Source organism: Anastrepha obliqua, chromosome 5 (assembly GCF_027943255.1).
Source record: "Anastrepha obliqua isolate idAnaObli1 chromosome 5, idAnaObli1_1.0, whole genome shotgun sequence".
NCBI lineage: Eukaryota > Metazoa > Arthropoda > Insecta > Diptera > Tephritidae > Anastrepha > Anastrepha obliqua.
The window spans coordinates 68,493,181-68,516,656 of record NC_072896.1 but is presented as its reverse complement, the minus strand read 5'-3'; the positions used below and the strand labels follow the sequence as shown (position 1 = coordinate 68,516,656).

The 23,476-nt window shown below is 34.1% G+C and overlaps 3 protein-coding genes across 6 annotated transcripts in view; 1 reads left to right on the top strand and 2 right to left on the bottom strand.

Annotated features, from left to right (window-relative positions):
* Nucleotides 1–3,132: 3,132 nt before the first annotated feature.
* LOC129248650 (4'-phosphopantetheine phosphatase) lies at nucleotides 3,133–4,982 on the bottom strand. The gene is made up of 2 exons (XM_054888281.1): nucleotides 4,717–4,982; nucleotides 3,133–4,647 (listed from the first exon to the last, which is right to left on the bottom strand). The coding sequence occupies exon 2, from the start codon at nucleotides 4,632–4,634 to the stop codon at nucleotides 3,543–3,545; it is 1,092 nt and encodes a 363-aa protein (XP_054744256.1). The 5' UTR covers nucleotides 4,635–4,647; nucleotides 4,717–4,982; the 3' UTR covers nucleotides 3,133–3,542.
* Nucleotides 4,983–9,533: 4,551 nt separating this feature from the next.
* On the top strand, nucleotides 9,534–10,351 carry LOC129247592 (60S ribosomal protein L37a). The gene is made up of 3 exons (XM_054886771.1): nucleotides 9,534–9,609; nucleotides 9,825–9,953; nucleotides 10,026–10,351. The coding sequence occupies exons 1-3, from the start codon at nucleotides 9,607–9,609 to the stop codon at nucleotides 10,170–10,172; spliced, it is 279 nt and encodes a 92-aa protein (XP_054742746.1). The 5' UTR covers nucleotides 9,534–9,606; the 3' UTR covers nucleotides 10,173–10,351.
* A 9,404-nt stretch (nucleotides 10,352–19,755) lies between these two features.
* Nucleotides 19,756–23,476, bottom strand: part of LOC129249323 (polypeptide N-acetylgalactosaminyltransferase 5) — a 127,172-nt gene continuing 123,451 nt past the window's right edge. For all 4 annotated transcript variants that reach the window (XM_054889074.1, XM_054889073.1, XM_054889075.1 and 1 more), the window contains exon 11: nucleotides 19,756–22,497. In XM_054889074.1, coding sequence (XP_054745049.1) covers nucleotides 22,351–22,497 — 147 coding nt within the window. In that variant the 3' untranslated portion in view covers nucleotides 19,756–22,350. The remainder of the gene's footprint in view (nucleotides 22,498–23,476) is intronic.

Sequence of the window (23,476 nt, the reverse complement as noted above, 5' to 3'; positions counted from 1 at the left end):
ATCTCGTTATTTTCTTTTGCTTTTGTAACTCTAGAATGTAATGAAGGGATAAATATGGTAAATAAAATGTGTTTTCAACTATAAATTTATATTGAGCTTTTACTCAATTTAAAAATATTTGTAAGGTGTTCGTAGACTTTATGGGCTATGTGTATACAATTAAAAGTATGAGTACACAGGAGATGGAAATACTGATAATATATCATATATATATCTGTATATATGATACTGATTTTTAGCGTCAAACTTTGCAGCAACAGTAGCAGCCAATGCATTTGATGCGAGAAGTTTTTGGCGAAATTTTGCTGGGGAAATTTGTGTGTGTCAGCAAAGTTTTCAACGCCTGCAAGCTGCGTACATACAATGCATATGGGCATATACACACATATATATATATGTATGTATATATGTTGAACAAAGTCATTCTGAAATGAAATATTGCAACCAACTAAAACAAGATGAATACTTACACACATACGTACGTACCCGTACATAAACATACACATTTACATATTACGTTTGTACGCGATTAGATAGCTTGCTGAGTTAGTTATCTGTCTGTCCTTTGACCCAACTTGGTGACGAGACTGCAACATCCGTTTGCGTTAATTTTAATTACACTTTAAAATTGGTCAGCAATTACGGCCGTCGACTACGAGATTTTTATGCGAGTAGTTTTCGCTAACACTTCGCCTGAAAATTTTGCAGTTCAGTAGCAACTTTTCTTTTTCAAAGTATGACTTACTTGGGCTTATGGCGAAGATTAAGAAGTTTTAGAGGACAATTCGTAGCAAGGATTTGGTGCACTTAACCGCTTAGCCAACCTAAATATGTGCATATGTATGTACATATGTATATAATGATAGTAGAAAAGTGAATAGCAAACTTTCTTGATTTAATTCGTGTATTTTGTTTGCGAACTTAAATAAATAATATTTTTGTAGGAAAAATTAATGTACATAGTCGACTGCGATATACAGATGTTGTCAGCTAATTAGAAACGCGCCCTTTTGATAAACGCTTGATGAGCATAATATTAAACTGTTTAAATTTACCGTTATTTTTTCTCTTAAAATCATTTGCATTGCTTTTGTTACTCTATTTACTACCCAATGCGCCTAGTTTTGTAGTTGTGAAATTGAAGTACCGTTAATATTATCCAACGCAGTGCATGGGTTACTTAGTTCAAGGTAAATAAACTGAGACGAGAAATTAGAAACAGTTGTTCAATGGAAGCATATTCGGCAAGATGTGTTATTTTAATAGTAATATAATCGACTTTTTGGTATGTATATATTTTAAATTGGTTGTTTAAAAGCAACTAAAATATTCGTCTTCAATATGTTTAATGGGAAAAAGCAGCAGCTGTACACCTGCCCTGCGGAGCTCCATTTTTTACCTTCGTAAAGGTGGAAAGTCGTACAGTGAAATTTCTAAGCAAGTCAAATGCTCAAAAAAAATGGTTTTTAACGCCTTAAAGCATATCCAACTTTTTAAGACTGTTGACAATGTTCCACGTAAGAAAAGGCCCCGGAAAACTTCAGCAGAAATTGACCGTAAGATAGCAATCATCTCCAAAAGAGACCCAAAAAAGACTTCCACTGACATCCAACGGGAAATTCAGGATCAATATAATTTCGAAATATCCAAGAGGGCAATTGCTCGGCGTCTGGTCGAATCTGAACTGCATGGCAGAGCAGCACGCAAGAAGCCCCTTCTAACCAAGATACAAAGGAGACGGCGAGTAGTCTTTGCGAGATCCCATTGGTCATGGACTCCAAATCAATGGAAATATATCGTTTGGAGCGATGAAACCAAGATAAATCGCATAGGCCCAGATGGTAGAAGGTATGTTCGACGGCCAATCAACCAAGAATTCAATCCTCGCTACGTTTCGTGGGTAGTGAAGCATTGTGGAGGATCAATCATGGTGTGGGGATGTTTCTGGTGGAATGGTGTTGGCCCAATTCATAGGATTGATGGAATTTTAAATAAGGAGAAATACGTCGATATACTAAAAAATGTAATGTTGCCGTGGGCTGAGGAAAATTTGCCTGTTATATGAAAGTTTCAACAGGATAATGATCCAAAGCACACGGCAAAGTTGACGAAACAGTTTTTCGACTAAAATTCCATCAATGTTTTGGAATGGCCATCATCCAGTCCGGACTTAAACCCAATAGAGCATCTCTGGGATGACGTTAAAAAAGCCGTGAGTGCCAAAAATATCCCAAATATGGATGTCCTTTTTGCCGAAGTAAAAACGGCATGGCAAGCAATACCTGTGGCGCGCTGTCAGAATCTCATTACACCAATGCGCAATCGATGTGAGGCAGTGTTGAAGCAAAAGAGTTATAGAACCAAATACTAACATAATCTTTATGTTGATCTGATAATACATGACTGTTTCTAATTAGTTGCCCTATCCAAATCGTGTATTTCACATGCTTTAAAAAAATATATATATTTAATAAAGAATTGCGATTAAATTGTTTTCCACTAGTTTTTAAGTTTATTCCTATGTCTAAATAAAATTGGCAAAAAGTTATGAAAATACGTGTTTAAAAGGAAAATGGAAAATTTATTTTGAAATAAGTGTCGTTTCTAATTAGCTGTCAACAGCTGTACATATAAGAAGCCTTGCGAACAGTATAAAAATAAAATTAAAATTACCAGCTTTCGATAAGTACCCAAACAGAATGCATTACCAAATGCGCAAATAAGTTTCCACACTCGTATTTTCTTGTCTGCCTGTTTCCACAATAGTCGGTTCTACGTTACGGGAAGGACCCAGATTTATATCCGGCCAAAGCCTGTCACTACGACAGCATTACCCAAACATGTATGAAGAATGTTTATGCTGCTGCAACAACAACCTATACAAATAAGCATTAAGATAATTCTCGTGAAATTGCAGCAACAGCAACATAACTTTGTTCCTCAAAAATGGTCTACTCATGATGTTGTACCGTGCAGTTAAACAGAATCTGTATTCCAAAAGTATATAATCAGGTCTTATAATACTAAAACAAACAGTCATATTAAGATAATCATGCATATTATATGATAGACGAAAGATAAAGAAGTTATCGCTCGACATGGAATGTGTAATTAATGAATAAGTTAAGTTGATTGTTCTTTTTTAGTAAAATTACAAATTTTATTTTTCTCACAACAATTGACATAGACTTAATTCCGAAATTCGGGTTTCCTCTTCACAAAGAAGTCGTTAAAATGTTTTTTTTTTTTTTATTTTATATTAATAAGTAGAATAATAGGTTATTAATTAGTGCGCTGTCATTGACACCAACGTAGCTTCACACCACTTTACGAATATCAACGGTTTATTACATTCTGCTTCGGCACATTTGTTGCAATTATTTTCATGTTTACCTGCATGTGTACTTAACGGTGATTACCGATCCATTTTTCTTTAATTTATTTTCATTATTGACTCAGACCTTACTCATCGCTGGATCTTACTTAATACATGTAATCAAAAAATCTCAAATTAAACAGCAGTACAAATTAGATAGCTTCAACTAGCTGGCACCTTCGTATTTGCAAATAACCGCAAACGTATCACCGCCCAAATGTTCTGCCAGCCACTTATTTTTTATGACAGCCAATTTAAGCGTCTCACAGTTGAATTTCGCATAGAGATTTGTATGAAGTGCACGTCCCATACCCTCAATTACCAACAAATCAGTCTCATGTTTCTGTATGGCCTCGCACAGTTCCGTTGGTAAGGTGCGCATATCTAAGCATGGACCCCGTTGTCCATTTGCATAGACTAGTAAACGTTGATCTTGCCACGCTTGCTCCAAAACACTGCAATGTGTACAGCAATTATCTAACAAGTTAGCTAGCTCTCGGCTAGTCACATCATTCAATGAGGGTTCGGTGTTAGCGCATAGCAGTACTTTAGTGCCGCGTTGTAGCAATGCTCGCACAAAGGGCAATATGCCCAACACCACATCGACGCCACTATTGTCTACGAAAATGAGCGCACACTTATGTACATTGCCACACATACGCGCTAACCAAGCATCCAAATTGTCAATAAGCCATGGTCGCTTTTCTATACGATCCAACGCTGCATGTAATCCAAAATTTGAATCCTGCTGCAAAATGCTTGTCACAGCTTGCGCGCCCCAATCAAACATGTTTCCAGCCAGCACACCACGAACCAACTCTGTCCAACGCAGTGCATTATCATCGATATCATCCAACTCTTCAAAACGCTTCTTTAAGGCTGCAATAGCAGCAGTGTTTTCCAATTGCTTTTGTTGGTGCCAAGGATCTGGGAAGCCAAACAAGCGCAGTTGTGTCTCATTCAATTCAAGCAATTCGCGTATACCGAGCACAACATTATTAGTTGCATTATTTTCTATTTTTCTTTGGTACTCATCCAATTTTTTCAGATAAGATTTCCGAAAATTTTCCGCACGCTCTATGGCAGTACCGTCGGTTTGGCATTGACTTTCTGCAGCTTGAGTCGCAAATTTTGCAATTAAATCCCGAAAACAAGGGAACCAATATGAAGCGGCATCTTTGTCTGTATTTAAGTCAATAGTGTCTGGTCTATAAGAACCAGGATCCCTCAAAAGTGTAAAGCAATTGGACTCGCACATTCTTTTTACGTAGCTTAAGTGAAAAGATTTGTTTATTCGCATGAACATTTGATCTTTGCTGTTATTGAAAATTACAAAATACCTCTACTTTCTGAAGAAAACCAACTTTTTGTACCCACTGCTTCCTAATTCTCCCTTTTTCGCTGTTTAGCATATAATTGAGCTGCTGTTTGTTTTAAAAATTTTCTTCGCTTTTCTTTTTGCGCTAATCTTGTTTGCCACTAATTAGGGAGTAATCACCTTTCTACGGTTTTATCAATATTTAAATAGTTCTGTGTCGTACATTTTTGCGATAAAACATAACAAAACGAAAACAAGTTAGTGTCAGCTGATCAGCGTTGCCTTATGTAGAGGATTTTTGTTAAGCAAATGTTGTTGAGGAATAAAATTTTGAAATATGTTTCATTGCGAACTGTCTCAGCTGGCCTCATCGGAAAATTTTCCCTATATTATTATTGAATTGATACAATATTGAGATTGAACTGATATTCGATATTGAACTAATTGTGTAAATATATAACTTAGCTAATTATGAGCTTGTTGACTTGAAGAATTTTTACGTTAATATCTATGATTTATGACCTGTAGCAGACATCGATAAATTTAATTGAACTTTTGATATGGAATATAAAAAAATACTTATATATTACAGGCTCTGACACCGAGCTCGTTAAAGTTGTATCCGTTATTCGTTAACTCAGTAAAGTTTTCTAAGCGTAAATTCTTTGTTTGTTTATTCGATAACATTATTTAACACTGCGGACTCTTGTGATCTATGTAAGATCTATACAGTTCAGCCAGATATACCTAATAAAAATATAATATTAGGATATTTAATATAAAAGGAAACTATAAAGTAGTATGCCGCTAAAAAGGGTGGAGTCTAAAATCTCAGGATATTTAATATCCAATGCAGTTGAGAGATTTGCAGTGATTTGAGGTAATTTATTTCCTATGAGGGAATTTTCTTATTTTTCCTTAGAGGTTGTAGATGAAGTACTTGACGAACTCTACAAAGACTAGTTCGCGGTATATAAGATGTAATAGCCCCAGCCTGTCAAAATCAATTTACTGCTAAGACCATGCTTTAACACAATTGCATGACAATCGCTTTTTAAGATACATTATAATTGTGGGATTAAAATAAACTTAATTCTATGTACATATATATATAATTGGCGCATATAACCTCTGTTGGATGTTTAGCCGAGCTCCTCCTCGAACAATTACAACCAGTTACAATTTTACCCTGCCTCCAAATGGCAACCTGGTTTTTTATGAGAAGCTTTTTCATGGCATAAATACACTGGAAGCTTCCCCATTGGTAATCACACACCAAGCCATTCGGCTACGAGGCCATTTAGCTCTCTACTTACTCATTATTTCTATGTCTAAAGGCGAATAAGGTGCTAAGGAATTTCGTTAAAATATTCTTTACAACATTATCCGACCTGCTACCTTGGTAAAATTTTATTCGGAAAATCAAACCGTTAAAGACTTTAAAAAGTGTGGTGTACAACCCCTATTACTGTTTTATAAAACATAAAATAAGCATTAGATACATTTTCTTCTATAATTTGTTTCGCCCTTCTGAAAAACTCAATCTTTTAAAATAGCGTGGCAGCTACTCCGTTATTATCATACGCATAAATGCGGTTTTTAAAACTTGATAAATATGCGAACGACAAACTTGACAAAAATTAACAAACCACAGAAAAAATTATCAACTCTTCTCATATGTCTGATTGTTTTAAACGTAATATGCAACCTCAAGAATTTCACATTAGGTTATGAGAAATCGCACAAATACATTTTTGCTATTTCTGGCTTATCTACTGTACGATGAAACTAATAGAATCGTTTCCTACTGATGACAAATTTATTGATAATGGAAATAAAGGGGATTTCAACAATAGTGACAGCTAAATTTAAAACAGGTGCGATGATTTTGATTTTTGATTAAGATCTAATCTTCCGTTAGGCGCAGCTGTAGTAATGATATTTTGCATTAATTATATCTCAATCATTATCCCTTCTTTGACATTTAAATATTTTCTAAAGACTTTTACATGATAACGTCTTATAATTCGATGTAGCCGGCTGCACGCACCAAAAAATGCGTCGTTATCTTGCTCATGCGACGTTACCTTGCTTGAACTGCATGTTATGTTATGTTATGTTACATTATATTATGTTATGTTATATTATGTTATGTTATATTATGTTATGTTATATTATGTTATGTTATGTTATATTATATTATGTTATGTTATATTATATTATGTTATGCTATGTTATGTTATGTTATGTTATGTTATGTTATGTTATGTTATGTTATGTTATGTTATGTTATGTTATGTTATGTTATGTTATGTTATGTTATGTTATGTTATGTTATGTTATGTTATGTTATGTTATGTTATGTTATGTTATGTTATGTTATGTTATGTTATGTTATGTTATGTTATGTTATGTTATGTTATGTTATGTTATGTTATGTTATGTTATGTTTTGTTATGTTATGTTATGTTATATTATGTTATGTTATGTTATGTTATGTTATGTTATGTTATGTTATGTTATGTTATGTTATGTTATGTTATGTTATGTTATGTTATGTTATGTTATGTTATGTTATGTTATGTTATGTTAAGTTATGCTATGTTATGTTATGTTATGTTATGTTATGTTATGTTATGTTATGTTATGTTATGTTATGTTATGTTATGTTATGTTATGTTATGTTATGTTATGTTATGTTATGTTATGTTATGTTATGTTATGTTATGTTATGTTATGTTATGTTATGTTATGTTATGTTATGTTATGTTATGTTATGTTAAGTTATGTTATGTTATGTGGTGTTACGTTATGTTGTGTTGTGTTTTGTTATATTTTGGTTTGTGTGCGTGTGTTTATGTTTATATACATAACAATGATGTGTTTATATACAGGGTGAACGATATGAAGTGTTACCTATTCAAAACACCATTATTTTTTTGTGTTAAATTAGTTTTTTATTGATTTCAAAGACAAAATTCTTCAAAAATGATTAAAATTTTAACATATATTCATTTTAGGTCGATATGAGCACCTTTTGCATTGACTACATCCTTCAAACGGCCAAAAAATGAGTTGCATGCTGCACGAATGTGATCTTGAGGTATTTTGGCCCATTCTCGTATAATCGCTTTTTTCGGCGCATCCATACTGGCATATTTTTTAGTCCTCACCTTGCTCTCCACAATGGACCAGATGGAATAGTCCATCGGATTTGCGTCTGGCGAATTCGAAAGCCATTGTGTGGGCGAAATGAAGTGTGGAACATGAATTTTTAAGCCTTGTTGGTTCACACGAGCTTTATGAGACGATGCCGAGTCCTGTTGGAACGTCCATGGTCTACGACCGAAATGTTTGCGTGTCCACGGCTCTAAAGAAGCTTCTAAAACATTTTCCCGATAATAAGTCGCATTCACTTTGACACGGGCTCGATAAAAACGATTGAAGAGCGTCCATCAGCGGTCACTGCGGCCCAAACCATTACTTGCGATGGGAAATTGCTTCGAGTGGCCATACGTTCGTGCAAGCGCAACAACTCCTTTGCTCTTTCGCACCGAACTTTTTTTTGCTGGGGTGAAAGATCGTGTGCTTTTTAGAACTTGTAAGCCTTGACCTTGAGTTCATTTTTCAATATGCGTCGAATGCTGTCTTACGATATTTTCAGTTCTTTGGCCATTTTTCTTCCACTTCGAAATGGATTTCGTTCAAGTCGAGCCTTCACTTTCCGAACCATTTCTGGCGTTGTTACCGTCTTGTTTGGTCCACCTTCATAGCGTTTTGCAATGCTACCAGTATCATTGTAACGGTTTATAGTGCGATACACAAACATTTTATCCACTTTGAGGTGACTGAGCTCACGAACAATGGCTGGTTGTGATTTTCCAGCCAAATATAACGCAATCATAATATATATGTATATATGTCCTATGCCAATACATAAGAACAAATCTATATGTAAAGATGCATACAAATCATATATATATATATATAATTGGCGCGTACACCCTTTTTGTTTTTTTGGGTATTTGGCCGAGCTCCTATTAGCGGTATGCGTCTTGATGTTGTTCCACAAATGGAGGGACCTACAGTTTTGAGCCGATTCCGAACGGCAGATATTTTTTATGAGGAGATTTTTCATGGCAGAAATACACTCGGCGGCTTGCCATTGCCTGCCGAGGGACGACCGTAAATTAGAAAAAACTTTTTTTCTGAAACTGTCACTCCAAGTCGTGTGCGTAACTATAAATTTTCGAACGATGTGACATTAACTGAAAAAAATGCTACTGTAGGCAACAGAAAATTAACTAACCGTACCTTTTAAATGTAGGAGGTTTTTTAATGTCTACATATTTTACCGTCGCATACGTTATATGTATTTTTATTAAAATTAAACTTTCGGCTTGCAGAAAAAAATAAACGCAAAACACCTTAGTTTAGATTTTTAATGTAATGATTTTTTGACATAATTTTTAGAAATATACTTAACATAAAGAACCAACTATAATGGAACAAACATTAAACATGTAAGTTCAAATGATTACGTTCAGCTGAACAAATCAAATGAAATGTTTTGCCCTATGGTTGTTTTTCGCTTAACTTTAAAAATCGGCTTTACAACATAAGAAAATTGTAATAAATAACTTTCCGCATGAAACCGTAAATTTATCAACTTTATATAGTTTACGACTCTCGTAAGCGGTGGCGATATTCTCTCACACAATGTGAATTTATTACAGTTGACGGCATCCGCATTGATAATATAAAGCAAGAAGAAATATAAATCACCCTTGTTTTTATATTTACTGAAATAGCAACTCTGTAAACTGTTGTTGTCATACAATCGACTATGGCCAACTTCAAGTGACATATAATTTCTTTCCTGTTGAAATTTTGACAAATCAACAACTTAAAAATGGTACGGGCTGAATAAATCGAAATTTTGCATTAAAATCCTAACTAGAAGTGAAATTTAATTAAGTTCGAAATGTAGTTTGAAGTTTAGTTATTGGTATAGTTGCAAAATTATTTTAATTTGTAACTTATTAATAATTAATTAATAGACGTGATTGCTTACATACAATTAAATCGTTTCTAGTACAGTGAATAATATTTTCGTATATTCATTTACAGGCCAAACGCACTAAGAAGGTTGGAATCGTGGGTAAATATGGTACCCGTTATGGTGCTTCGCTTCGTAAAATGGTGAAAAAGATGGAAGTGACGCAACATTCCAAATACACCTGTACTTTCTGCGGCAAGGTAAGTTCACTTGAAATTTTAGAATTGTTTTATTAAAATACTAAATCTGTTTAATCTTATTTTATATTATAGGACTCAATGAAGCGTGCTTGCGTTGGTATCTGGTCCTGCAAACGGTGCAAGCGTGTAGTTGCCGGTGGTGCATGGGTGTACTCGACCACTGCTGCCGCATCTGTCCGCTCAGCTGTTCGTCGTTTGCGCGAAACCAAGGAACAATAAGTTCCATCGTAAAATATAAACAATTTCTGCAGATAAATATATAAGAATGTATAATTTACTGTGAAATTGTCGCGGGTATACCAAATTTATTTTTGGTTGTGTTGTTTGGCCGTCGGCATAGGGACATGCTTGTACAAGGATAAAGGCGAAAAAATAATAAATTTTTTAAGAAACAAAAATGAAGTGTTGTGATGTTGTTTGTGAAAAATGTGCATTAAAATCTGAAGCTGCACCAAGGCCAGTGGTGTTGTTTATTTTAAAGACTTGTTGGCGTGTATGCAAATGCGCCAAATATGCACAGCATCGGTTGTGACACGACAGTCTGTGCTACGTTATCGAAACTAGCTGAATTTATATTCGACCACGGACTGGCACTCGGGATGCATTCCTTAAATATTTATGTTGCAAAAACGTTCAATTTGTTCAATCCTACGGTCCTAATAGAATTGCGAGTTTTATCTTTGCGCTTCACATTGAATGTTTGAGGGACTGGGTGGCATGAATGTGTCAAATAAAACAATTCTGCATATGCTTCGAGTACAACATTTCTGGTGTCATTCCTGGACACTTGGTCGAATGTGATATTTCTTATGATTATGCTAAGGACGTTCAATAAATGTAATATTTGGATCGGGATCCATATTGAAGGATTTTAAAATATTGATAGATCGTGAGTGTGTGCCAGAGACCTGCATGGCTCACTGTTTCCTTGAGTTGTTCATATGCTAAATTTCTTGCTCACATTCAGTCAATTGAACCAAAATATTTGGTCAAGTGCAGTCAGCTCATGTAGGCGAACGCGTAGTTCAGCTCAGTCAACACGTATGATCTAATGTCTTCGGCTCAAATCTAATCATTGAACAAAAAGCAGCATTGAATGAAATTAGCATCGGCCTTTGCGTTCAAACGATCAAACTTGTTCAAAGAAGTAATTGTCATTATTGTAAATAGCACAGGTTCGAGCAAACGAGCGTTGGCGTACAATGTACGCTGTAAATTGCGTTTCGTATTTGAAAGGATTAGTTGGTTTCAGCCGTTGTAAAATAATGTCAAACGATCAAGCTATTGTCTTAGGCAAAATTCTTAAAAATGTTTATACGTTGTCACCGCGACGCAAGGGTAGGAGTGTAGTGTGGAACATATTATGCGATATAATAAAGGACGATGGAATTATTTTAGATGGATATTTGTACTGTGGCAATAGCAAAAACCTTGTCGAATTTTCACCCAAAAGCACTTCAAATTTAAACCGCCATAAGTGCTGTCAATCGCTTACGGAGCCGAAGTGTCTGAAAACCGTTACAGCAGAAGACAAAAAGACCGCAATTGACTCCTGTGTGGCATGGATAACTGAAGATTGCCAACTGTTTTCAGCCATGAACGGTCCTGATTTCCAGAAGCTCGCAAAGTTTTTCGTAAATATTGGAGCAAAGTATGAGGAAAACATTGACATGAAAGACTTCCTTCCGGATGCAACAACACTTTCACGAACAACGCAGAAGTTAGCAGACGAGAAGAAAAAAGAAGTCATGGATGAGATTGCCAGGGTTGTGCACAGCGGAGAAGCTGCTGCTACTATTGATTTATGGACTGATAATTATGTGCGCAGACATTTTTTGGGAGTTACATTGCACTACGAAAAAGAGTCGAAGCTATACGACATCGTTTTGGGGATGAAATCTATGGATTTTCAGCGTTCAACTGGTACTAACATTTTAAATAAATTGAGTACTTTGTTCTGTGAATTTGGCATAACCAATATAGAGAAAATTAAGTTTGTAACAGACAGAGGGTCAAACGTTGTAAAAGCCTTGGAAAATAATGTTCGTACTCGTATAAACTGCAGCAGCCATTTGTTTGCAAAAGGTCTTGGAACTATCGTTTAAGGAAACCACAGAGCTGACAGAACTTGTAGAGGCGTGCAAAAAAATTGTGAAGTATTTCAAAAAAGCAAACTTCCAGCACCATTTACAAACTTCATTAAAAAACGAATGCCCCCACGCTGGAATTCCAATTTCACAATGTTTAAGTCAATCGTAGACAATTGGTTCCACATAAACGAGATACTCAAAGAGAAGGAAGAAAGCTAAAGATTATTACTAATAAGTATTTCTACGCTTAAACAGCTGGTTGACCTGTGTAGTGACTTTGAAATTATTTTTAAGAAAATGCAACTTTCTAACTATCCCTTTTTGTGCTATGTACTACCGTCAATTAAAAAAATTAAGTGCCTTTGTGTGCCTCAAGATACAGATGTATCTTCCATAATAACATTAAAAGAAAATATCAATAACATCGACAAAATTTGGATAGCATCTCTGAGCTTATGGCAAAAAACTGCGTTCTTCTTATATCCACCAGCTTTGAATATACAACAAGCCGATCTAAGTGATGTTAAGAATTTTTGCATTTCCCTAATTGCAAATTACATTTAATTTCTTCGACATCTTCATCAGTCAATTCAACTCTACCTAGTCCATGGACACCTTATTCTGATTCCGTTTCGAAATTCTCATTTCCTGATGGCAGTGTTTCAATAGACCTCGATGAAATGCCTGCAAATCAATCAGCATTCAAAGATGCAAAAAAAACCTACAGAAGAGGTAGATAGATATTGCAAGGAAAAAGTAGAAATAACCCATAACTTTGCATTAGTGGGACCAGAATACATTCAATATTGCATAAACATTTGACTGTCAAAAAAATTTGTTCGCGTTGGATCCCACACAATTTGTCAATAGCTCAAAAAAAGGCTCGTGTCGATTGGTTGAAGGAAATGCTCAAAAAATACGATCGCGGGGCTTCGAAACACGTCTATGACATCGTGACAGGTGATGAATCATGGACTGTATGGGTGTTTCAAGATGAGCCAAATCCAACAAAAGTTGTTCGCGCACGAAGCACTTCCAAGCAAATGGTCGCCTGTTTTTTCGGAAAAACTGGACATGTCGCAACCGTACCACTAGAACAACGCAGAACAGTAAATTCTGAGTGGTACACAACCATTTGTTTGCCAGTTGTCTTCCAAGAAATTAGGAAAACCAATCGCCAAAGACGGATCACTCTTCATCAGGACAATGCGAGCTCTCACACATCGGCTCAAACACTTGCATTTTTGAGCACCCGCCGTATAGTCCTGACTTGGCACCGAATGACTTCTTTTTATTCCCGTACGTAAAAAACAAACTGAGAGGTCAACGTTTTTCGACACCTCAAGAAGCGGTTGCGGCATTCAGAATGCATGTTTAGGAGGTATCTCATTCAGAGTGGCAAAAGTGCTTCGACAATTGGTTCAAACGCATGCAAAAATGTATAGATCTTCATGGAGAATATTTTGAAAAACAATAAAGTGATTTTCGATGATTAAAATTTGTTTTTGTTCTCTAATCCCAATATATAAAAGGCACCCCTCGTAAAAACATGCCTATAACCTTCATTGGGTGAAAATATGAATGTATAAAAATGTTTACGTCATTTGGGGCATTCACCTTTATAGTATAGATATAGTACATATGTATAATGCAATTAGTTGCCCAATATAGAACTCATCTGCCTTAACGCTTTGAGTCAATAATTCGTTTTAACTTCTTCCAAATAATTCGATTCCAGCCGAAAGCCTCCGATGCTAGCGCTGCACTCCTTTTAGTTTGTATAATAATTTTATTGTTATGTAAACCTTTATAAAAAAAAATAAAAAAAAAAAATAATTCGATTCCAACGAATTTATTTTATTTTTTACAGCGTCCACTATAGCTGTAGGCTTAATTTTTTTAAACAATGTTAGTAACTTTTGATATGCAGCCATCCCTTTTGTTTTGTCGTTATATGAATTAACTGAAGAGTCCCACAACTCCGACAAGGCTTCCATATTTAAAACAAATTCTTTTAAAATACGCTTCTCTGTTGTAAAGTCCGTTCCACCGTCACTAGATGCTCGATTTCAATATTATCTTCCATTATATTGTCGCAAAATACATAAAAATAAGTTGAATCCTTTTTATTTGCTTGTAATTCTATTTCACCAAGTTCAATAATTTCAATATTCAATACAAGCTCAATATTTATTGACAGTATTGCGATCCATATTGATGGATTTCAAAATTTCTAGAAATTTTGGGATATGGATCTCGACACATCAATATTCCATGCTGCACGTTTAATAAATATTGTGATTCAAAAATACTGTCAGTAAATATTGAGTATCTGACAAGCGCCTAAAAAAGGCTACACACGATGAACGTGCTCGCTGCCGTTTGCCACATTCGGCGAGTGGTTTATATGTGATTTTTTGTTGATAACGTAAAAAGTAATAGAAAAAAAACGCGGATGAAGCGATTGCAATGTTTGTTACTTGTTCCTCTTTAAAAAGCAAAAGGGAAAGAGGGCAAAAACAAAAAGCATTCTGCATATTGGTTAGTGATTCGCCAATAGAAGAAGAATGAGATACAATGTAAAGCTATTAAATTGTCGGATTCTAGAAAAATTTTTACGTATGGACGTGAAATTTTATAACTGCATTTACGAATTAGTAACTCCTACAATTGTTAAAATAAATACATTAATGCGAGACGCGATAGCGCAAAACAAGGGATTGTCGGCTACGTTAGGATTCCTTGCCTCAGGACAAAACTACGTCGATTTGAAATTCCTGACAAATATTTCACCCTCCCTCGGCTTAATAGTAGTAGAAACATGTTCAGCAATTATTTCTGCATCAAAGCCAATTTAATCCCAGCACATGCTCTGTTTTTTCTACTTTTTTATTTTTTGTCATTTTTGATTTTCCATTATGCTAGCTCGTGTTTTAGGCACTCAATTAACTGCACTATTAATTTCGTTAATGCACACTTTAAGCATCAACACATAATGAGATGGTTGTTTTTGTTATCAATGTCATGTTCGCGCACCACACCACAAATGATGAACATGTGCGTGAGCCGCTCTCTGAAAATTAAAATGTTTAGCATGTTCGGCGTCTGTGGCCTACTTAAGCCATAAACGTTTCAGGACTGGGTGATACGAATGTTTCAAATAAAAGTCTTCAAGACGTCTTCTTTCAGTTGAACTTCCGGTGGCACTTGCTGGCATATCTATATCTATTCGCCTTAAATTTAGTAGTTCTGCACATTTTAATAGGTGCTGCGGTATAATATAATTAGAGAAATTAATAAAAATTATATACAGAATAAATGAAACAATTTGCTGCCATAATGATTTATCATTTATCATTATATGCATTCTTATTTATTTCATTTCAAAAGTTCATTTAAAATTCTTCATCCTAAATGGTAAATACAAATGTATCTCCTTATAAATACTTATTATATATGGATTTGTAATAAAAAGTACAATTTTATTAACTAATAATGGTTTCAAGTAGTTAAAAAAAGAGTAACTGGACACAAGATTGATATATTATATTTTGAAAGAAAATGTGTCGATTGTTTTTAACGATTTTTGAATGCTTGGAAGAAACTGCTTAGCAGTGGTTGTGGATATTTCCAAGTCGATTGTGAAATAATGCACCATCTAAAGGTTATTTATTTCTATACAATGTTTAAATTACAAAGACATAAACCTATTTACTTCTTGCAGTCGATTGCACTTAAAAAAATTCATTTTGTAGTTAACAGTATTTTCAATTTTCTTTAAATTCTTATAAACATTTTACTGCAATTAATTATGATTTTTTATATTTTTTCTACATAAAACTTTGTAGTGCAAAAATTACAAATGTTATCGCCGTTCTACGATACAAACATGCGCAATATTTCTTGGAACTTAATTAAAAAATTACTTGAAAATATTTCTAATATTATGTAAACTTGCAGATCACTTACAATTTTACTCAGTGTTTATTCATATTCAATTACTATATACAATCGCTATTTGTTGATTAAGTTTAATGAATTTTATTCTTTTGTTTTACTAAATTTTAACTTTTGTGACTGTTTAGGTATAATATTGTGTATATATGTATGTATATTTTTTTAGTTTATTTATGATTATGATTAGTTACAAGTTGAGAGATGCAAACATTCTGTATTCAATATATTTTATTTCTTTCAACTACTTATATAGGAACAGTTGATAAAAAGGAGTGTTGAAGTGTTGACGGTGATTGAGAAAGTTTTAAATGCATTTTTAAGCTTATCATAGATTAATATGAAATTTCTAATATATGTAACAGAAAAAATTAAAACAACAAATAAGAAGAAGAAACTTTTCGTAAAAATGCTAAAAGTGACAAAAAATGCTGTCAGTTGATGCATTTATGTGGTTGTTGCATAAAACATTGACCCCAAAACTTTTAATATTTTGAGGAATCTAATATAAGAAATAAAAACATTCCTGGAAGTCATTTAAAATGTTCGGCTCTATGGTATCAGAAGGATCCAGTATTACATTTGGCCAAGGCAATGTCACCCGAACAGATTTCTTTCAAAAATTCAAGGTGAATGTTTTATGCCATTATAACAAAAACGACAGCTGGAAATTAAAATTGTTTGGCACTTGACTTATTATCTTAACAGTAATGCAATTAGTTTCGAGAATATGTAGCTAAAAATTAAAAAGTTCTTAAATGTGTTTAAAGCCAAAATTGCTATTTTTTTGAAGAGAATACTTTCATTGAATTTAATTTTAGTAATTATCCATAATTTTACACACTAAATGACTAACATATATTTAATGCAAATTACAAAAAAAGTAAATAATTATGTAATGTCCTCATAATCAGAAAATATAACATGCATTTAAAATGCTGTAGATACAAATATCTTTTTATAAATCAAGTCAAAAGAAGAAAAAAAAACAATCACACTTTTTTGTGTCAATTTGAAAGCTAAATAATTTTTTTTAAAATTGTTTGAAAAAAAAAATACAACACAGTAATTTAAAAATGCATCGAGTGCTTTTGCCAGATAACAACAACAAATAAAATTTTGGTGATGAAATTCGGGAGAAGCGAATTAAAAAATTCAACTTCCAGAAACTGTTTTCATGTGTGTGTATGTGATTTTTGATTTTATGTCATAAATATTTTTTCACAATTTCATTCGTCTAGTGTTGGTAGATATTTCATGATATGCGCATAATTTGTTTCATTACAATATTTTTATAAATTTTTAAATTTTTCTTGTTGGTTTTTGCCTTCATTCTCCTACATTTTATACCAAGTTATAGTTCTGGTCGATAATATTAGATATTAATAGTTGTTTAAATGTTATTTTACACAAGGAATAGATTTTGGGCCAAAGAAATTATCATTTTTTTGCTATTTTAGAAATTTTGTCGCTGAAAAATTAAAAAGTATAATAGTACTAAGTCATATACCCCTGACGGGTTTTTAGAACGAGCTACTTTCAAGGAGCTGTGGTGTGTGTCTTGATACGCAAATGAAAGCGAGTATAGTTTTATGCTTTCTCCCAACGGCAGAAAGTTGCTTTCAGATAGACACGTAATCTTTAAAGAAAAAAACTCCTATAATTTTGCTCTAGGCACAAACACACTTAGGGTGCGGCCAGAGTGAACGCTGATGCCGAGCCGAGCCGAGCTTATTGACGCTTATTTTCATGCGAGAAGAAAATTTGTATATAACACAGTGAATGCGAGAATCAGCGCTGAAATTTTGTTTATTCCATGTGTTTTGCTCTTATGTCATTTAATTTTGTTGTTAATTTGTGTTTATAAAATTGCTGTACACGGTAATGGATTCATCTGATGAAGAGTATTTTGCTTCTCCTAGTGTGATTAATGCAATTATTAACACAAAAGAGTTTGGAAAACATCCAATTACACTAAAAAGGAATGCATTTATATAATGATTTAAGAAAATATCCAGCTAAATTTCAACCAAATTCACCTTACTTTTTGCCCACAGGTAAAAAAAGAAAATATTAATCCTGGCAATCCTAATAAGGATAATGGAAAACTTTTATCAAATTATTGCATTGTCATCGGTCCTTGATAGGTGTGCAAAATTTCAAGTCGATCAGATTTTTAGAAGCCAGTGAAAATTAAGCTCAAAGATTCCGTTACATACATACATACATACATACAACCCGACCTAATAAAAGTGTGTTAAAAACACAACTGCACTCTAAAAAGTAAACATCAACAATCCAAAAAAGCGAGCAAAACGCTTTGAAACTGTTTTCTCGCACTCATCGGCTTTGCTCTCTGCTCTTGTCGGCGCTCACTGTGTTATACACAAGCTTATTTGTATTGACTTGTATGTAACCAGTTTTATCGCACTGACAATCTTTATCGCACTGACAATCTCGGCTCGGCTTTCAGCGTTCACTCTGGCCGCACCCTTAGCGATGGAGTGGCTGTGAGAAAAATTTGGGCATGGCAATTCAGATTCGCTTGATAAATGAATTTTGTGGCTTGAAAGACACACAATGCCCAAAAAAGATAGGCCTTTTCGACTAAAGTTTTATCAAAATATTTTAGCTTTAAGAAATTATATGATTCTGTATTAACGCTTCTTCCTAGTTAATAATTTAATTTCCCTGAATACATTTTTTCTCCATTACACTGTAGGGACGCTAAAATGATGCGTAAAACGCCGAGACACGTAAACTTAATTTGGGGATGTAGATTACGGATCCGTTCCGTTTCTGTGTATCAGGTCATTTTCACACAGGTAATTTTTCAAGTTGTTGTTTTGTTGAAAGGAAACAGCCGCAGTGGCTGGGAAGAGAATTTACTTTGTTTGCAGATTTCTATTGATCCATTTAAAAACAAAAGCAAAGCATTAAATTAGTCCAAAAAAGGAGTACTAAACATTTTAACACAATTTTTTTACAAATAGGTCAAAAAGTATACAAAAGTATACAAATTCGGAACAAATTAATTCTAATCTATTGAAAAAGGGCTGTCATGTTGTTGTTGTAGCAGCATAAACATTCCCCATACTTACATACGGGGAATGCTGCTGGAGTGACAGTCCTTGGCCGGATATAAATCCGGGTCGTTTCGGTAACGTAGAACCGACTGTCGTGGAAACGGTTTGGCTGTCATCTTGTCGTGTTGTGGGGACTCAGCAAATGCAATGATCTCCAGGAGCTATGTCACCTAAGCCGGTAAGCTTAAGGGTGAGCATCGAGGCTAAGACTAATCCACATAATACAATTCTACCGCAAGGCGGAATGTAGCGTCTGGCCACAGTCTAGTGGCGGCTACAACGGGCATGTCCATAGATCAAGTAGTAGCTATATGTATGCTAGCAAAGATAGCAGCCCTACCATTTCACTAGGGCATCTAGGTCCATCTTTTCAAAATAAACTGATTACTGGAACCAGACTGGCCCTACGCTCCAACCGAAGTTATTTTTTATTGAAAATGGACAACTCTCTATGTTAATGCTGAGTTTTGAAAGCGTTATAATATTAAAAGATACTGCGGAACACAGATCAGTAGCCTGCGACCCAAAATTAATTTTACGTATCTCATGTTTCTGGTGTCATTTCAGCACTTAATATTTTACCGCAAGTGTTATTATGAGATTCATACTTTATTCTGGTTTTACTTACATTTAAATTTTTTGTATTTCATATATTTCGTATATATATGGGTGGTTGGCCGAGCTTCCTCCTCCTATTTGTGGTGTGCGTCTTGATGTTATTCCACGAATGGAGGGAGGAGTTTTAAGCCGACTCCGAACGGCAGATATTTTTATGAGGAGCTTTTTCATGGCAGAAATACACTCGGAGGTTTGCCATTGCCTGCCGAGGGGCGACCGCTATTCGAAAATTTTTTTCTTTAATTTCGGTGTTTCACCGAGATTTGAACCTACGTTCTCTCTGTGAATTCCGAATGGTAGTCACGCACCAACCCATTCGGCTACGGCGGCCGCCGAAACGTATAACAAAACCAAAAAAAAACTACGATATGATTTTCTTTACCCCAAACATGGTAAATATTGACTCTATACATATAAATACAATTAATGTGAAGAGCCAAAATCCAGCTTGGTATTTGAAAACTTTGTTTGCCCGTCAGTTAGCCCAGGCTAATCCTCAAAAAGACTTAGTAGATTTTCATGGTTTGCATAATAATAATTTCCATGGCCCAAAACATATTGGTATAGCTCTTATACATACATATAAATTCTTAATTCTAGTGGTTTCCTTAGCTTAAATTAGTACTCTATTTATCTTTCTCTTTTCTTTTAAACCCTCGGAGTTGCTAAAAAGTTTACGAGCCAATATGAAATAAATAAACAAAAAAAGGAAAAAATATTTTTATCCGCAAATGCTTACAACCTTTAATGTATGGAAATCAAATTTTTATTTAACGCAAATGAAAAGTGCCTCCTATATTTGACGGTACACAAATAAGCTATGGAAATGTTGTATTTTGCTACATTTTTCCCTTTCAACTAGAGCGCATTTGTAAATATGGTATACATAATTGGCCAAATTATTCTAAATTTCGAATGTTGGCAATGTAGGTGCGTGGCACTGTTATCTGATTGGTCTTGCCTTTTTTGAAAGATGTAATATTGGTGTGCTGAATATGAGAGTCCTGCAAAGCATCATGAAGATGTATCGGCACTTGTGATTTGTTTTTATTAATCGACGTGGAGTCTGATATTTATTTGCATAGATGTAGCAACTTTGACCCATATCTTTGCTTGTTTGTGGAAATTTGTTTAGCCGGTCTGTGATTCTGCACCTTAAAAGTTTCGTTAGTGACTAGTAAATTTCAGTAGTCATTAAACGTAAGTTAGTGGGCGGAATAATTTTATATTTTACTATTTTTTAAACTTAGATCCACAATCGTTGACAACTTATATGAGATAATGGTCAAAAAGTTGCCACTAAACTAGTTTTTTAAATTTAATTCTCACTTTTATACGTCAGCTTAAGTTTAGTTTTTTGTTTGTAAATACTTTGCCAGCCAACTTTCATTTGTGTTGCATAACTATTGAATTGTTGCATGCCACTTTTTTCGTACTGGGAGAAAATTCGCATATCAACATAATAAAGAATAAAATCCATCAAATTATAACTTAAACAATTGAACACTGCAACAAAAAAAGCGGGTCAAAGTGCACCAATTCAAAGTGAAGAAAGAAAGTGAAATATTTATACATACAATACATATTTTATGACACGTTTTTGGTTTAAATATTTTTTTACAATTTTCATTATTATTATTTTTTAAGCAACTTTTACGTGTACTATTAAATGCCAATGAGTTGGTACGAACCTTCTGAAATTTTTCAATTTAATTTTTTTGTTAGCACTTTGACTATTCATTTAAGGGCTGGTATAAGCTTAAGCTACATAATAAGATGTAATTTTTAAATTTATCATCATTGCAAGTAAACATAATTATTATGATTTTTATCAAACTGTTTTATCATATTACTTATATAAAATTTTTATATTTTTTTGTTTTATATTTTTATAATTAAAAAACTGTCAAAATTACCACCAAAAGTGTTATTTTTATATTTTTGCTTTGGAATGGACGTTTTAATTATTTTATATTTGTTTTTTTTTTTTCAAAAATTCATTCATAATCTTGCAGGATATATTATTTACAAAACAAAAACTCTTACTTCCATGCACATTTACTCTAATTGCCAAACTATAAAGACTTTATTCTGTATGCCAGTGTGTATGCACGCGTATGTACTATATATATGTATGTCCGGTATGATTTATTTTTATGCATATTCCGCATGCACACCTATTTCTTTTCTCTTTCTTTTATCATAGGGAAGACTTTACAAAGATAATGAATTACTTTGTTGTTGCACACACTTTGCTAGAGATTTACTTTATCGTAATGATATATTTAAGCATTTTTCTGCTCAACGTCTCATATTTAAACTATATATATGTATGTACGTATATGCATGAGTTCCACTTGCTATTTTAATGGATATCTTTTTTGCCTTTGCCATTACGTTTGCGACAAATTTAAAAACGAAATTTACAATAGTCAGATTACTTAAAACTTACAAGAACATATTTGAATAGTAAAAAAAAACCATATACATATGTATAGTATATATATGTATGTGTGTGTAATATAGTTACAGTAATCAGTAAATATTAGTGTGAAACAATAAAAAGTTAACTAACATGTAAAAAATTTTATATTTATATATGACAACTATCTAGCTAATTGTAAATATCATGATTAGAAACAACAACAACTAATGCGCCTGCCACTTAAACTTAGATTCCATCAACCATTGTTGACCCTTTGAATAATCGCAAGGGCGTAACAGCGGCGTCACCGGGTCACTACGTGACGGACGTTGCAGGCAATTGCCAGTGTTGGAGTGTCGTATCGTTTTATCCTGATGAAAGAAAGGAAAGAAAAATATTATTTTCGCACATACAAAGCACAAAAAATATAGAAAATTGATTTTTGTATATTTTAGACTTCGCCTAAAAAAAGGTGTAAAAGGCACTAATTTACTTGAATATAATAATAAATGATAAAATTTTCACACTTGACACTGCGCATAAATTTGGCAAAGTTCCCAAATTCAAAGATGATAGATTACCCGGTTTGGTATTTAGCTATGGTGAAAAAGAAAATTGTGAGGGAAATTTCAGCTGTCACGTCACTTGTGGCCATGTCCCAAACTAGTACCTAGGAGTTATAGAATATTACTAGGCCTGGAATGCTTATTCTGTACTAATGCCCTGTTTGGTGGAAAAATAACTTTTTTTTAAGATGAGAAATTGCTTTCAGCTAATGCACTGAATTCGAAGAATGAAGTTAGAGCTTTCAAACTAGGTACATTTGCCAAGTATATCATAGATAAGTTATGGAAAAGAGTTGGGACAGATTGGCTCTCGTCCATGGACCCATGCAATTTCGAAACAAGAATTCAGGGTTTGAACTGTTAAAACTGAACTGCGAAAACTTATCAGAATAAGTTAGAATATTTAAGTCTTTTCTGGATATATATTTTACTAGATTGATGACGACCCCTGTAAACGAACTAAGGATTACGATTTGAGGTCATGCAGCTGAAATGTTCGGTCCCTTAATGGGGAAGGTACCTCTGCCCGGCTGCCTGACGTCCTCGTGAGAGTAAAAGCTGACATCACTGCCATTCAAGAGATGCGATGGACGGGGCAAGGAAAGAAAACCATAGCACCTTGCGACGTCTACTACAGCTGCCATGTAAAGGAGCGCAAATTCGGTATCGGATTTAATGTGGGAGAGAGACTTTGTCGCCAAGTACTGTCGTTCACTTCGGTGGACGACCGTCTCGCAATAATCCATATCAAAGCGCGATTTCTTAACATCTCGCTCATTTGCGC

What these genes read in the sequence shown, in the direction of transcription:
- LOC129248650 (XM_054888281.1), bottom strand. Translation starts at nt 4,634, where the DNA reads ATGTGCGAGTCCAATTGCTTTACACTTTTGAGGGATCCTGGTTCTTAT.
- LOC129247592 (XM_054886771.1), top strand. An exon ending in CCTGTACTTTCTGCGGCAAG is followed by an intron (nt 9,954 to 10,025) that starts GTAAGTTCACTT and finishes TTTATATTATAG; the next exon opens with GACTCAATGAAGCGTGCTTG.